General features: G+C 44.9%; 1 protein-coding gene across 1 annotated transcript; it reads right to left on the bottom strand.

Moving 5' to 3' along the window:
* Nucleotides 1-13,643: 13,643 nt before the first annotated feature.
* On the bottom strand, nucleotides 13,644-14,390 carry LOC123403350. The gene is made up of 2 exons (XM_045097294.1): nucleotides 14,217-14,390; nucleotides 13,644-14,122 (listed from the first exon to the last, which is right to left on the bottom strand). The coding sequence occupies exon 2, from the start codon at nucleotides 14,108-14,110 to the stop codon at nucleotides 13,880-13,882; it is 231 nt and encodes a 76-aa protein (XP_044953229.1). The 5' UTR covers nucleotides 14,111-14,122; nucleotides 14,217-14,390; the 3' UTR covers nucleotides 13,644-13,879.
* Nucleotides 14,391-14,788: the final 398 nt, after the last annotated feature.

The following is a 14,788-nucleotide window of genomic DNA, read 5'->3' as shown; positions in this document are numbered from 1 at the left end:
CGTTTCGAGACACCACGTGATGATCGGGTGTGATAGACTCAACGTTCACATACAACGGGTGCAAAACAGTTGCACACGCGGAACACTCGGGTTAATCTTGACGAGCCTAGCATGTGCAGACATGGCCTCGGAACACATGAGACCGAAAGGTCGAGCATGAATCGTATAGTTGATATGATTAGCATAGGGATGCTTACCACTGAAACTATTCTCGACTCACGTGATGATCGGACTTGAGATAGCGGATTTGGATCATGTACCACTCAAATGACTAGAGAGATGTACTTTTTGAGTGGGAGTTCTTAAGTAATATGATTAATTGAACTAATTGTCATGAATATAGTCTAATGGTCTTTGCGAATTACGATGTAGCTTGCGCTATAGCTCTACTGTTTTTATATGTTCCTAGAGAAAATTTAGTTGAAAATTGATAGTAGCAACCTTTGCAGACTGAGTTTGTAAAACCGAGGATTGTCCTCGTTGCTACGCAGAAGGCTTATGTCCTTAATGCACCACTCGGTGTACTGCACCTCGAGCGTCATCTGTGGATGCTATGAACATCCGACATACACGTTACTGATGACTACACGATAGTTCAGTGCAAGATACTTGATGGCTTAGAAGCAAGGCGCCGAAAACGTTGTAAAACGTCACGGAACATAAGTGATGTTCCGAAGAGATGAAATTGTGATTTCGTGCTTGTGCCCTTGTTAAGAGGTACGAGACCTCCAAACAAGATTCTTTGTCCACAAAGTAAAGGAGAAAAGCTCAATCGTTGAGCGTGTGCTCAGATTGTCTGAGTACGACAATCGCTTGAATCAAGTGGGAGTTAATCTTCCAGATGAGATAGTGATGGTTCTCCAAAGTCACTGCCACCAAGCTATGAGAGCTTCGTGATGAACTATAACATATCAAGGATAGATACTATGATCTTTTGAGTGATTCGCGATGTTTGACACTGCGAAAGTAGAAATCAAGAAGGAGCATCAATAGTTGATGGTTAGTAAAACCACTAAGTTTCAAGAAAGGCAAGGGCTAGAAGGGATACTTTGTGAAACGGCAAAACAGTTGCTGCACTAATGAAGAGACCCAAGATTAAACCCAAACCCGAGACTAAGTGCTTCTGTAATGAGGGGAACAGTCACTGAGGCGGAGCAACTCTAGATACTTGGTAGATAAAGAAGGCTGGCAAAAGTCGAAAGAAGTGTATTTGATATACATGATGTTGATGTGTACTTTACTAGTACTCCTAGTAGCATGAGGGTATTGGATACCGGTTCGGTTGCTAAGTGATTAGTAACACGAAATGAAAGCTACGGCATAAACGGAGACTAGCTAAAGGCGAGGTGACGATACGTGTTGGAAGTGTTTCCAAGGTTGATATGATCAAACGTCGCGCGCCCGCTCTACCATCGGGATTGGTGTTAAACCTAACTAATTGTTATTTGGTGCTTGCGTTAAGCATGAACATGATTGGATCGTGTTTGTTGCAATACGATTATTCATTTAAAGAGAATAATGGTTACTCTATTTTCTTGAATATTCACCTTCAATGGTTTATTGAATCTCGATCGTAGTATTACACATGTTCATAATATTAGTGCCAAAAGATACGAGTTAATGATGATAGTACCACTTACTTGTGGCACTACCGCTTGAGTCATGTTAGTATAAATTGCATGAAGAGGCTCCATGCTGATGGATCTTTGTACTCACCTGATTTCGAATCACTAGTGACATGCAAATCATACCACATGAGCAAGGCCTTGTTTTCATTGAGATGAAATAAGATAGTAACTTGTTGGAAGTGATACATTTTGATGTATGCAGTCCAATAGGTACTGAGGCACGCAGTAGATATCATTATGTTCTTACTTCACTGATGATTTGAGTAGATACAGGAATATTTACTTAATGAATCACAAGTCTGAAATGTTGAAAAGTTCAAATCCGTTTCAGAGTGAAGATCGTCGTAACAAGAGGACAAACTGTCTACGATATGATCATAAGAAATGAATATCTGAGTTACGAGTTTTGGTACACAGTTAAGACAATGTGGAAATTGTTTCGCGGTTCATGCCACCTGGAACATCATAGTGTGATGATGTGTCTGAACGTCGTAGCCACGCACTATTTGATATGGTGCATACTATGATATCTTTTATCGAATTACCACTATCGTTTATGGGTTATGCATTAGAGACAACCACACTCACTTTAAATAGGGCACCGCGTATTTCCGTTGAGATGACACGGTATAGACTGAGGTTTAGAGAAATCTAAACTGTCGTTTCTTGAAAGTTTGGGGCTTCGACACTTATGTGAAAAAGTTTCAGTATGATAAGCTCGAACCCAAAGCGGACAAATGCATCTTCATAGGATATCCAAAACAGTTGGATACATCTCCTATCTCAGATCCAAAAGCAAAGTGTTTGTTTCTAGAAACGGATCCTTTCTCGAGGAAAGGTTTCTCTCGAAAGAATTGAGTGGGAGGGTAGTAGAACTTGATGAGGTTATTGAACCATCACTTCAACCAGTGTGTAGCAGGGCGCAGGAAGTTGTTCCTGTGGCGCCTACACCAATTGAAGTGGAAGCTGATGATGGTGATCATTGAGCTTCGAATCAAGTCACTACAAACCTCGTAGGTCGACAAGGTCGCGTACTGCTGCAGAGTAGTACGGTAACCCTGTCTTGGAGGTCATGTTGTTGAGCAACAGTGAACCTACGAGTTATGGAGAAAGCGATGGTGGGCCCAGATTCCGACAAATGGCTGGAAGCCATGAAATCCGAGAGAGGATCCATGTATGAAAACAAAGTGTAGACTTTAAAAGAACTACTTGATGGTCATAAGACTATTGAGTAAAGATGGATCTTTAAAAGAAGACAGACGATGATGGTGATAAGTCACTATTAAGAAAAGCTCGACTTGTCGCAAAGATGTTTTCGATAAGATCAAACAGTTGACTATGATGAGACTTTCTCACTCGTAGCGATGCTAAAAGTCTGTTAGAATTATGTTAGTTGTTGATGCATTATTTATGAAATATTGCACGTAGGATGTCAAAACATTGTTTTCTCGACGGTTTCCTTGAGCAAACATTGTATGTGATACAACCAGAAGGTTTTGTCGATCCTAAAGATACTAGCAAGTATGCAAGCTCCAGTAATCCTTCAATGGACTGGTGCAAGCATCTCGGAGTTGGAATATACACTTTGATGAGATGATCAAAGATTTTGGGTTTGTACAAGGTTTATGAGAAACTTGTATTTCCAAAGAAGTGAGTGGGAGCACTATAGAATTTCTGATAGGTATATGTGGTTGACATATTGTGGATCAGAAGTAATGTAGAATTTCTGTAAAGCATACAAGGTTGTTTGAAAGAAGTTTTCAAAGGAGTACCTGGATTACGCTACTTGAACGTTGAGCATCAAAGATCTATGGAGATAGATCGAAAGCGCTTAATAGAAGTTTCAACAAGATGCATGCCTTGACAAGTTTTTGAAAGAGTTCAAAATAGACCAGCAAAGAAGGAGTTCTTGGTTGCGTTGTGAGGTGTGAATTTGAGTAAGACTCAAAACCCGACCACGGCAGAATAAAGAGAATAGACGAAGGTCGTCTTCTATGCCTTAGCCGTAGAATCTAAAGTATGCCATGCTGTGTACCGCACCTGAAGTGTGCCTTGACTCAAAGTCTGTTGAGGGTACAGAGAGTGATCCATGATTGAATCACTAGCAGCGGTCAAAATTTATCCTTAGTAACTAATGGACTAAGGAATTTTTCTCGATTATGGAGGTGGTTAAAGAGTTCGTCGTAAAGAGGTTACGTTGATGCAAGCTTTGACACTAATCCGAATAACTATGAGTAGTGAAACGGATTCATATAGTAGAGTAGATATTTGGAGCATTTCCGAATAGCACGTAGTAGCAGCATCTATAAGATGACATAAAAATTTGTAAAGAACACACGGATCTGAAAGTTTCAGAACCGTTGACTAAAACCTCTCTCACGAGCAAGACGTGATCAGACCCCATAACTATATGGGTGTTGGATTCGTTGGAATCACATGGTGATGTGAACTAGATTATTGACTCTAGTGCAAGTGGGAGACTGTTGGAAATATGCCCTAGAGGCAATAATAAATTAGTTATTATTATATTTCTTAGTTCATGATAATCGTTTATTATCCATGCTATAATTGTATTGATTGGAAACACAATACTTGTGTGGATACATAGACAAAACACTGTCCCTAGTAAGCCTCTAGTTGACTAGCTCGTTGTTCAAAAGATGGTCAAGGTTTCCTGGCCATAGGCAAGTGTTGTCACTTGATAACGGGATCACATCATTAGGAGAATCATGTGATGGACTAGACCCAAACTAATAGACGTAGCATGTTGATCGTGTCATTTTGTTGCTACTGTTTTCTGCGTGTCAAGTATTTATTCCTATGACCATGAGATCATATAACTCACTGACACCGGAGGAATGCTTTGTGTGTATCAAACGTCGCAACGTAACTGGGTGACTATAAAGATGCTCTACAGGTATCTCCGAAGGTGTTAGTTGAGTTAGTATGGATCAAGACTGGGATTTGTCACTCCGTGTGAACGGAGAGGTATCTCGGGGCCCACTCGGTAATACAACATCACACACAAGCCTTGCAAGCAATGTAACTTAGTGTAAGTTGCGGGATCTTGTATTACAGAACGAGTAAAGAGACTTGCCAGTAAACGAGATTGAAATAGGTATACGGATACTGACGATCGAATCTCGGGCAAGTAACATACCGAAGGACAAAGGGAATGACATACGGGATTATATGAATCCTTGGCACTGAGGTTCAAACGATAAGATCTTCGTAGAATATGTAGGATCCAATATGGGCATCCAGGTCCCGCTGTTGGATATTGACCGAGGAGTCTCTCGGGTCATGTCTACATAGTTCTCGAACCCGCAGGGTCTGCACACTTAAGGTTCGACGTTGTTTTATGCGTATTTGAGTTATATGGTTGGTTACCGAATGTTGTTCGGAGTCCCGGATGAGATCACGGATGTCACGAGGGTTTCCGGAATGGTCCGGAAACGAAGATTGATATATAGGATGACCTCATTTGGTTACCGGAAGGTTTTCGTGCATTACCGGAAAAGTTTCGGGCTCATCGGTAGTGTACCGGGAGTGCCGGGAGGGGTGCCGGGGACCATCGGGAGGGGTGTCACGCCCCAAGGGGTCTCATGGGCTATGGGAAGAGATAAACCAGCCCCTAGTGGGCTGGAATAAGTTCCCACTAAGGCCCATAAGGTTTGAGAAGGAAAAAACACAAGGTGGAAAGAGTTTCCAAGTGGGAAGGTGGAATCCTACTCCAAGTAGGATTGGAGTAGGACTCCTCCACCTCCAATTTCGGCCAAACCTTTAGGTTTTGAGGCTGCCTCCTCCCCTCCCTCCCACCTATATATACGGAGGTTTTAGGGCTGATTTGAGACGACTTTTCCACGGCAGCCCGACCACATACCTCCACGGTTTTTCCTCTAGATCGCGTTTCTGCGGAGCTCGGGCGGAGCCCTGCTGAGACAAGGTCATCACCAACCTCCGGAGCGCTGTCACGCTGCCGGAGAACTCTTCTACCTCTCCGTCTCTCTTGCTGGATCAAGAAGGCCGAGATCATCGTCGAGCTGTACGTGTGCTGAACGCGGAGGTGCCGTCCGTTCGGTACTAGATCGTGGGACTGATCGCGGGATTGTTCGCGGGGCGGATCGAGGGACGTGAGGACGTTCCACTACATCAACCGCGTTCACTAATGCTTCTGCTGTACGATCTACAAGGGTACGTAGATCACTCATCCCCTCTCGTAGATGGACATCACCATGATAGGTCTTCGTGCGCGTAGGAAATTTTTTGTTTCCCATGCGACGTTCCCCAACAGATTTGATCAAAGAAAATTCTCTTCTCACCAAGCAACTCAAAGAGAAACCTGAAACATTTGTTCCACCCTGCTTAAAGTATCTTGAAGGTAGCAACAATGAATCTAATGTTGAATTCTCAAATGTTGACAAAGATAATTCCTTGATTGATATTAATGCTAACCTCTCTACCAAGGAAAATGTATATGTTCTTGATGAGAATGCTAGGTTTGAGGACCTCCTTCTAACTAGGATGTTCAAAAGTCTCAAGGGGCATCAAGCCCTTTGTCATGTGTTGAAGCAATCCATTATTCACAAAATTCCGAAAAAAGAAGGAGTTGGCTTCGAAAGGAAGCTGGATGAAAATGGTACCTATTGGACACACTAGTGGAAAACGGGCCTTTGGCCTGGACCCTTTATTCCTGGCCTCCCTCTGGGCCGGGACTAAAGGCCCGGCCACGTCGCCCCAAATCGCAATGCCGCCCACGAGGCTTTGGTCCCAGCCAGTAAGGAGCCTTTAGTCCCGGTTTGTGTCTCAAACCGGGACTAAAGGGCTACGCGGTGTGCAGCCCGCATGTGCGCCACCTTTAGTCCCGGTTTGTGTCTCAAACCGGGACTATAGTCCTCTGCCTATATATAGCACAGCCCCCCTCTCCCCTCTTCCTTGCATTTTTCTTGGATGGAAGAGTGTGGGTGTGTTCTAGCTCTCCAATTTTTTATGCACTAGAGGTGTTTGTTGAAATGTGTGTTAGAGCGATGCCGCTTCAGTTCACCGAACACAACTACGATATGAGATGCCCGAGCCACGCTTAAACCTCTTCCTCTTTATTTCTACTTATTCTAAAAGGTTAGCAACTATATTTCCTCATTTAGACCGTGCGGTACTAATTTTTAGGATCGTGATTGTATTTGATATACTGTCGTATAACGCAGATGAGCCATCCATGGATGTACGGTGATCGACGCACAGCCGCTTACAGAGAAGGCGTGCATTCTTTTCGAGATGCAGCCGATGCGAACAAGCATGGTGGTGGCTATATGTTTTGTCCATGTGTTGAATGTCGGAATGAGAAGGATTACACTTCCTCAAGAGTCATTCAGAGTCACCTGCTTCGGTCCGGTTTTATGTCGGGCTATAATGTTTGGACCAAGCACGGAGAAAGAGGGGTTATGATGGAAGACGACGATGAAGAAGAAGAGAAAGATGATGACAACTACCGATCTATGTTCCCTGAGTATGCTGATACCGCAATGGAAGACAATGAAGAAGAAGATCAGGATGAAGAACGGGAACCAGATGAGCCCGTTGATGATCTTGGCCGGGTCATTTCTGATGCACGGCGAGGTTGCGACACAGAAAAGGAGAGGTTGCAGTTCGAGCAGATGTTACAGGACCACAACAAATTGTTGTACCCAACTTGTGAAGATGGCCAGAAGAAGCTGGGTAGCACACTGGAATTGCTGAAGTGGAAGGCAGAGACCGGTGTGACTGACTCGTCATTCGAAAAGTTGCTGGTACTGATGAAGAAGATGCTTCCAAGAAAGAACGAATTGCCCGCCAGCACGTACGAAGCAAAGAAGCTTGTCTGCCCTCTAGGATTAGACGTGAAGAAGATACATGCATGCCCTAATGACTGCATCCTCTACCGCGGTGAGAAGTACGAGAATATGGATAAATGCCCGGTATGCACTGCATTGCGGTATAAGACCAGAAAAGATTACCCTGGTGATATTGAGGTTGAGCCACCCAGGAAGAGGGTTCCTGCCAAGGTGATGTGGTATGCTCCTATAATACCACGGTTGAAACGTCTGTTCAGAAATAAAGATCATGTGAAGTTGCTGCGATGGCACATGGAAGATCGTATGAAAGACGATAAGTTGAGGCACACCGCTGATGGTCGGCAGTGGAGAAAAATCAAGAGAGAGTTCCCGAGATTTGCAGCTGATGCAAGGAACTTATGGTTAGGTCTGAGTACAGATGGCATGAATCCTTTTGGGGAGTAGAGTTGCAGTCACAGCACCTGACCCGTTACTCTATGTATCTACAACCTTCCTCCTTGGTTGTGCATGAAGCGGAAGTTCATTATGATGCCAATGCTTATCCAAGGTCCAAAGCAACCCGGCAACGATATTGATGTGTACCTAAGGCCATTAGTTGATGAACTTTCACAGCTGTGGGCCGAACCAGGTGTACGTGTGTGGGACGAGCACAAACAAGAGGAATTTGACCTTCGAGCGTTGCTTTTCGTAACCATCAATGATTGCCCTGCTCTTAGTAACATTTCAGGACAGTCAAACAAGGGACACAATGCATGCACGCACTGTTTGGATCAGACAGAAAGTATATATCTGGACAAATGTAGGAAGAATGTGTACCCGTACAATTGTCGTTTTCTTCCGCCCGAGCATCCCTTAAAGAAAAAAGGCAAGCATTTCAATGGCAAGGCAGAACCCCGGGGGAAGCCTGTCATCCGTACTGGTGCTGAAGTATTTGATATGGTCAAAGATTTAAAAGTAATCTTTGGAAAGGGTCCTGGCAGCCAACCTGTTTCTAACGGCCCTGATAAGCGTGCACCCATGTGGAAGAAGAAATCTATATTTTGGGAGCTACCCTACTGGGAAGTCCATGAGGTCCGCTCGGCAATCGACGTGATGCACCTGACGAAGAATCTCTGCGTGAATATTCTAGGCTTCATGGGCTTGTATGGGAAGTCAAAAGATACACCGGAAGCACGGGAGGACCAGGAACGTCATAAAGGAAGAGATGGCATGCATCCAGGGCAGTTTCAAGGGCGTGCCAGCTACGCTCTTACTAAGGAAGAGAAGGAAATCTTCTTTGAAGTCCTTTTCAGTATCAAGGTCCCGACTGGCTTCTCGTCGAATATAAAGGGAATCGTAAATACGAAAGACAAAAAATTCCAAAACCTAAAGTCTCATGACTGCCACGTGCTTATGACGCAATTGCTTCCGGTTGCATTGAGGCGAATTTTACCGGAAAATGTTCGCCTGGCAATTGTGAAGGTATGTGCATTCCTCAATGCAATTTCTCAGAAGGTAATCGATCGAGAAAGTCTATCAGGGTTACAGATTGATGTGGTCCAATGTCTGGTCAGCTTTGAGTTGTTGTTCCCGCCATCCTTCTTCAATATAATGACACGCCTCCTAGTTCACCTAGTCGAAGAGATTAGAATTCTCGGTCCTGTGTTTCTACACAATATGTTCCCCTTCGAGAGGTTCATGGGAGTCTTAAAGAAATATGTTCGTAACCGTGCTAGGCCAGAAGGAAGCATCTCCAAGGGCTCTGGAACAGAGGAGGTCATTGAGTTTTGTGTGGACTTTCTTCCTGGCCTTAAGCCGATTGGTGTTCCTGAATCTCGGTATGAGGGTAGGCTGACATGAAAAGGCACACTAGGAAGAAAGCAAAAGTATGTATGGACGGGCATTCTTTCTCTCAAGCACACTACACAGTTCTACACAATTCCACCGTGGTGGCTCCGTATATCGTGAGACACAAGAATATTCTACGCTCCGAAAACCCGGGGAAGGCTCACTCTTGGATTAAAGGGGAACACGAGAAGACTTTCGGCAGTTGGTTGCAGACACATCTCATGAATGACGACACTGTTGGAGATCAGCTGTACTGTTTGGCCAGGCCACCATCTTCGACTATATGTACTTTCCAAGGGTATGAGATAAATGGGAATACATTTTACACAGTTGCCCAAGATAAAAAGAAGCGGCAGCAGGATGAGGAGAATGACAAGTTCAACCAGTTGCTTGCCAGGATTAACGAGCAACAAAAGTAGATTGATGAGCTTAGAGGAGTAGTGCGCTAGGAAGATCCTGCACTCGATATTACCGGCGCCCCATCTAAGCGGAAAAGCAGCGTGGCTGAATCTGAGGCCCCGCCCGACGATACATGAAGAATGATAGAGGGCGGTCCCGGCTACCCCGTGGATGGAATCAAGGAGTCAACATCATGTGAACAACATCAGAGATTCAAGAACATATCCATGAAGGTGGCCGTCGGACAAGCTTTACCTTCTGGCCCTGATGCACGCTGGCATGGCCGTGAGATTCCAGCTGGCTTTGCTAAAGTCGGGGTGGATGAAATCATGGCGGGGTTTCATGATATGGAGCTCGACATAGCTGGACCCGAAGATGAGAGGACACTCGGAGAAGTACTGGGTGGAGTCATCCTATGGGACAAGAACTACATCAAGCTTCCAGGATCGGCCCCAAGGACAAAACCGCCTCCGAGTCGTCGCAGGTCACCTACACCTCCATCACCTCCAAGCCCTCCACATGACGTCGGCCAGCACAACACGAGTCCATCTCGATCACCGCCGCCGGACTTGGGTCGTCCGTCTCCGCCGCCGCCCGCTCCGGATACTAAGCGGAAGCGTGCCAGCAAGAACGCTCCGCCGATGATTTCTAAGCGACGGAGCCCCCCAAAGCGCAAACTGTCGCCCCTCCCAAAGGTACCTCATGCTAATCTTCCTATCAGACCTTATGATCGTACCGCCGAGGAAAACGCCAGGATAGCAAAGGAACATCATGATGCGCAGATGAAAAAGAAGGAACCCGAGCCCCGCCCGGAATACACCGAGAAGCAAATAGCATTTGCAAAATACTTCACGAACCTTCCATCACAGTATGACTTACACCATAAGCCTCATGACTATACACGCACATTGCAGAAGGAAGTGAAAAAGAGCAGATCACGTGCAAGTGCAAGTGGGAGCAAATCAAGTTCAACTACAAGCAAACAGAAGATCAGACGTTCCTCAGCTTGGACAACAGGCCAAACAGTCGATCCTACCCTCAGGGTGTTACCCGAGAATGTTCCCCCTCCGGTGCAGGGGCAAGATTTGGAATTAGCAAAGAAGTGGGCGGATGAATGGGGTATCCCGGTTGAAGACATTCTGGCTTCCCAAGACGACAGGTTATCCAAGGCTGTGGTAGCCCCTAAGCCACAGTTTGTCATGGGAGCGCCTTTGGTCAGCAAAGATGATCTCCCAACAAATATGCGTTACTTGCATACATGGTACTTAAGTGAATCAAAGAATGGGAGAACGATGATCGTGGTGAGTGTCCCACGGGAGTACTACGGCTGCCCCGAAGAAATCCATATCGACTTTGATGAACTCTTCTAGATGTACAATGCCGACGCCCTCGACAAATCGCTTATGAGTTGCTATTGTGTGTAAGTTTTTCAATTCTTTGTCTACATATAACTTGTTTAGTTATTTCAATTCATTGTCTACATATAACTTGTACTCTATTATCCAGAATGAAGATTCTGGATTGTAAAAATAGGAACATCCTAAATATTGGGTTTTATTGATCCAGATAAAATACATATAGCGACGCTAACTGATAAACCCAAGGAGACGGAGGAAAACCTTCTAAGGTTTCTAACAGATCAAAATTTCTGTGACCACATACTGTTTCCATACAACTTCAGGTAAGGGTCTTTACTCTGTTGTGTCCATTCACTTATAAGTGTAATTGATAAGTTACTGACACACACACACACACACACACACACACGCACACACACACACACACACACACACACACATATATATATATATATATATATATATATATATATATATATATATATATACATGTGCAGCTTCCATTGGATTCTGTTGGACATTCAAATTGATAAGGGAAGAGTTGATGCCTTCGACCATTATCGAGACCCTTGGAACAGTTCCGAAGCCTGCAGGACATGCTCCAAGGGTAATTTCAATCATTCTTGCGCTCTATCGGTCTCTTTCGATGATTTTCTGATATATCAATTAATGAAAAACTTAGCAAATCATTTTCCTTGTCGGGCAGGGTTTGGAAGCGGTTCAAGTGCGTGACTCCCGGTATCGAGCCTGATAAGCTGACCTTTAGAGCGGCTCAGGTAAGTAGTAGTATGATATACTTTTATTTTCAATATATTTATGATGCTAGATTATTATTTTGATTATATATATTATATTCTCGTAAAGTGCGACCAGCAGCCACGGGGGACGCATCTATGCGGATACTATGTTTGCGAGACCATTCGCACGTTTACCTTTGAGCACAAGGATCACAGATACGACGTAAGCAATGAACATTCACACCTCTATTTTTACTCGTCATTCTTTGTTATCATGATTGCTATTTATATTCATCTCCTCTTCTTATATAGTATACGGCCATGAGGGAGAAGTCCCTACCAGAGCAACGTGCGATTGCTGTTGCAGAGGAGCTTGCGACCTTTGTGAGGACGGAAGCTATAGATGACAAAGGACGATTTAGTGTAGCTAGGGGCCATTACTGATGTTGGTCCATGTAATCGAATAGACGGACTCTAGTCCCGATAATTCAGATCTCCATATAATTGTATACATATGCTCGCTTGTAAGATAAGTTAATCTTATATATATATATGCATAATTATTTCTATTTATAATTATATGAAAACTAATTCCCGAACACCAAACGAGGCATCACGTTAATCTCCCGAACACCTAAACCTTAAAACCCTAAAACCCAAAAATAAACAAAATCTGCAGAAACTCTTTAGTCCCGGTCCGTGTTAAGACCCGGGACTAAAGGGCCTGCCCCTGAGGGCGCTCCGAGGCGCCCACGTGGAGCACCTTTGGTCCCGGCTTGGAACAGGGCCGGGACTAAAGGTTAGGCCTTTAGTCCCGCCCCTTTAGTCCCGGTTGGTGAACCGGGACTAAAGCCCCTTACGGGCCGGGGCTATAGGCTCTGTCCCCACTAGTGACACCTCATCAATATCCTCAGAGTACATGGGTTCCTACTAAGAGCAAAGTTATCTACCTAGTATTTCTCTTGGGATATGAATCCCCCATTTCTGATTAGGCTCAAGATGATTCTTTGGATACCTACAACTTGTTCAAGAACCAACATGGTGAATATTTTTCTCGCTATGTCGGACCTAATAGCAGACATGGTTCCCTAAATCAAACAATCTGGATAGCAAACGAAACTATCAAGAAATTGCATGTTACTTGTCCTCTAACCATGCATGCATAAAATGCTCGATACGTCCTTAAGAAAGGACGACAAGATGAGTATATGCACACTTCATGTAACCATTATGCTCACTCATCTGGAAAGAACTTTAATGCCTACTCTTTCGAATAGGCTTGCTATCATTCGAGAAATAACTCTTACGGCAACCCAAGGAAATCCTATCCTGCTCATTCCCGAGGGGGGCGACTTGCGATGGAGGTAGGAGTTCGACCGGCGCAAGATCTTACTCACTCGTAGGAGGAAGGAGTGACACGGTCGGCGGCGATCGAGGACGCCGGAGGCGATCGGCCTCAATCGAGGGCGCCCGAGGTTACAACTCGAGAGGAGGAGAGAGGACGAACCGCTCGAACAACAAATGTGTCTATAATGAAGTGATTTGTTAATGCATTTAATTTAATCAAAAAATTTAGGACGGGAATACCCCTGAACTTAATTGGGCTAAATAAAGGTATCAAAAAATTTAGGTCGAAAATACCCTTGGGCTTAAAAAGGTCCAGCTAGTTTCATCCGTAAAATCTCACCAGGGTAATCCTTCTTTTAAAAAAAATCGAAGGCGCAACGCTAGAACATGAAGCATCCCCCAGCTCTTACCCCCATGGACGCGAAAAATGATCGGAAGGAACACGAGGAAGCATCGTCACACGAAGCTCCCATCACATGGCATTATGGCGAGCACTAGATCAACACGAAAACCAGATAGATGAAGTTGCATTTACATTCATTTAAGCATGCATGCGCAGTCGCACACACGCAAAGCTTGACAGTGAATTGCAAAGAGTATCATCCGAGCTTGGAAGCATTTACGAGTGACGACGACGACAAACCAAAACTAGCATTGAGAGAGACGACATCAGCCACATGTAACCACGTACATGTGCATTATTCAAACCTCTGCAGGTGTGAAACTGCAGGCAGCGGGTGCCGCCCTGCCCTCTACGCCGGCGGGCAACACAAGCCGCAGCACGCCCAGTTGAAAATGGGGCAAGTGCGGCAGTTGCAGTTTCTGTAGCGGCACGCATCGAGCAGGCGCCGGGGTGCTGCGCCGTCGTCGCCCGCCGCCGCCGCCGCCATCTGCGCGGCCATCAGCACGACAACCAGGAGCATCACGCAGGAGACGAGCATCTTGTTCTTCAGCATCGCCGCCACGGCGCCGCTGGATGCCATCGCTTCAGCTGGCTACATATATGCACCCAAAAAAAAACACCAAAATCAAGAGATATACACAACGCTTGCTACTGCGATGGTCTGGGAAGAGGTATAAACATCTTACGTGGTGAGATGAGATGCTGAGATGGAGTGCTCGGCGTTAGCTGGTGGTGGTGTAAGGAGGACCGAGGGGCTGCTGTTTATAGGAGGAGATGGATCATGGATTGAATGGAGGGGATGCCACTTGGCTGCGATACAACAAACAAGCCGTCATCGTTGAATCGAGTCACCAATAATTTCAACGGAATGCATGCAGATCATATGCAGTGTATTTGTACCTAACAAGTGAGGATGCAAGTGGTGTTCAGCGGCCGACACCTTTCTCATGAGCATATCCAGCTCCAGCTCAAGCAGCCAACGGTACAGTATGGTCGACATGCCCTTTGTTGGGTTCTTGTCCCTGAGAGAGTGGGAAGTACACTTCCACGTCAGACCACGTTTTTCGACGGCGAGTTTCACTGCCGAAGTTAAGTACTCCCTCCGTTTCAAAATATAAGACCTTTTAGAGATTTCACTAGGAGACTACATACGAAGCAAAATGAATGAATCTATACTCTAAAATATATCTAAGTACATCCGTATGTAGTTTATAGTTCAATCTTTAAAAGGTTTTATATTTAAGAACGGAGGGAGAGT

The sequence above is a fragment of the Hordeum vulgare genome, chromosome 6H, assembly GCF_904849725.1.
Source record: "Hordeum vulgare subsp. vulgare chromosome 6H, MorexV3_pseudomolecules_assembly, whole genome shotgun sequence".
In the NCBI taxonomy this organism is placed as follows: domain Eukaryota; kingdom Viridiplantae; phylum Streptophyta; class Magnoliopsida; order Poales; family Poaceae; genus Hordeum; species Hordeum vulgare.
This window is presented reverse-complemented; position numbering and strand designations above follow the sequence as displayed.

What these genes read in the sequence shown, in the direction of transcription:
- LOC123403350 (XM_045097294.1), bottom strand. Translation starts at nt 14,110, where the DNA reads ATGGCATCCAGCGGCGCCGTGGCGGCGATGCTGAAGAACAAGATGCTC.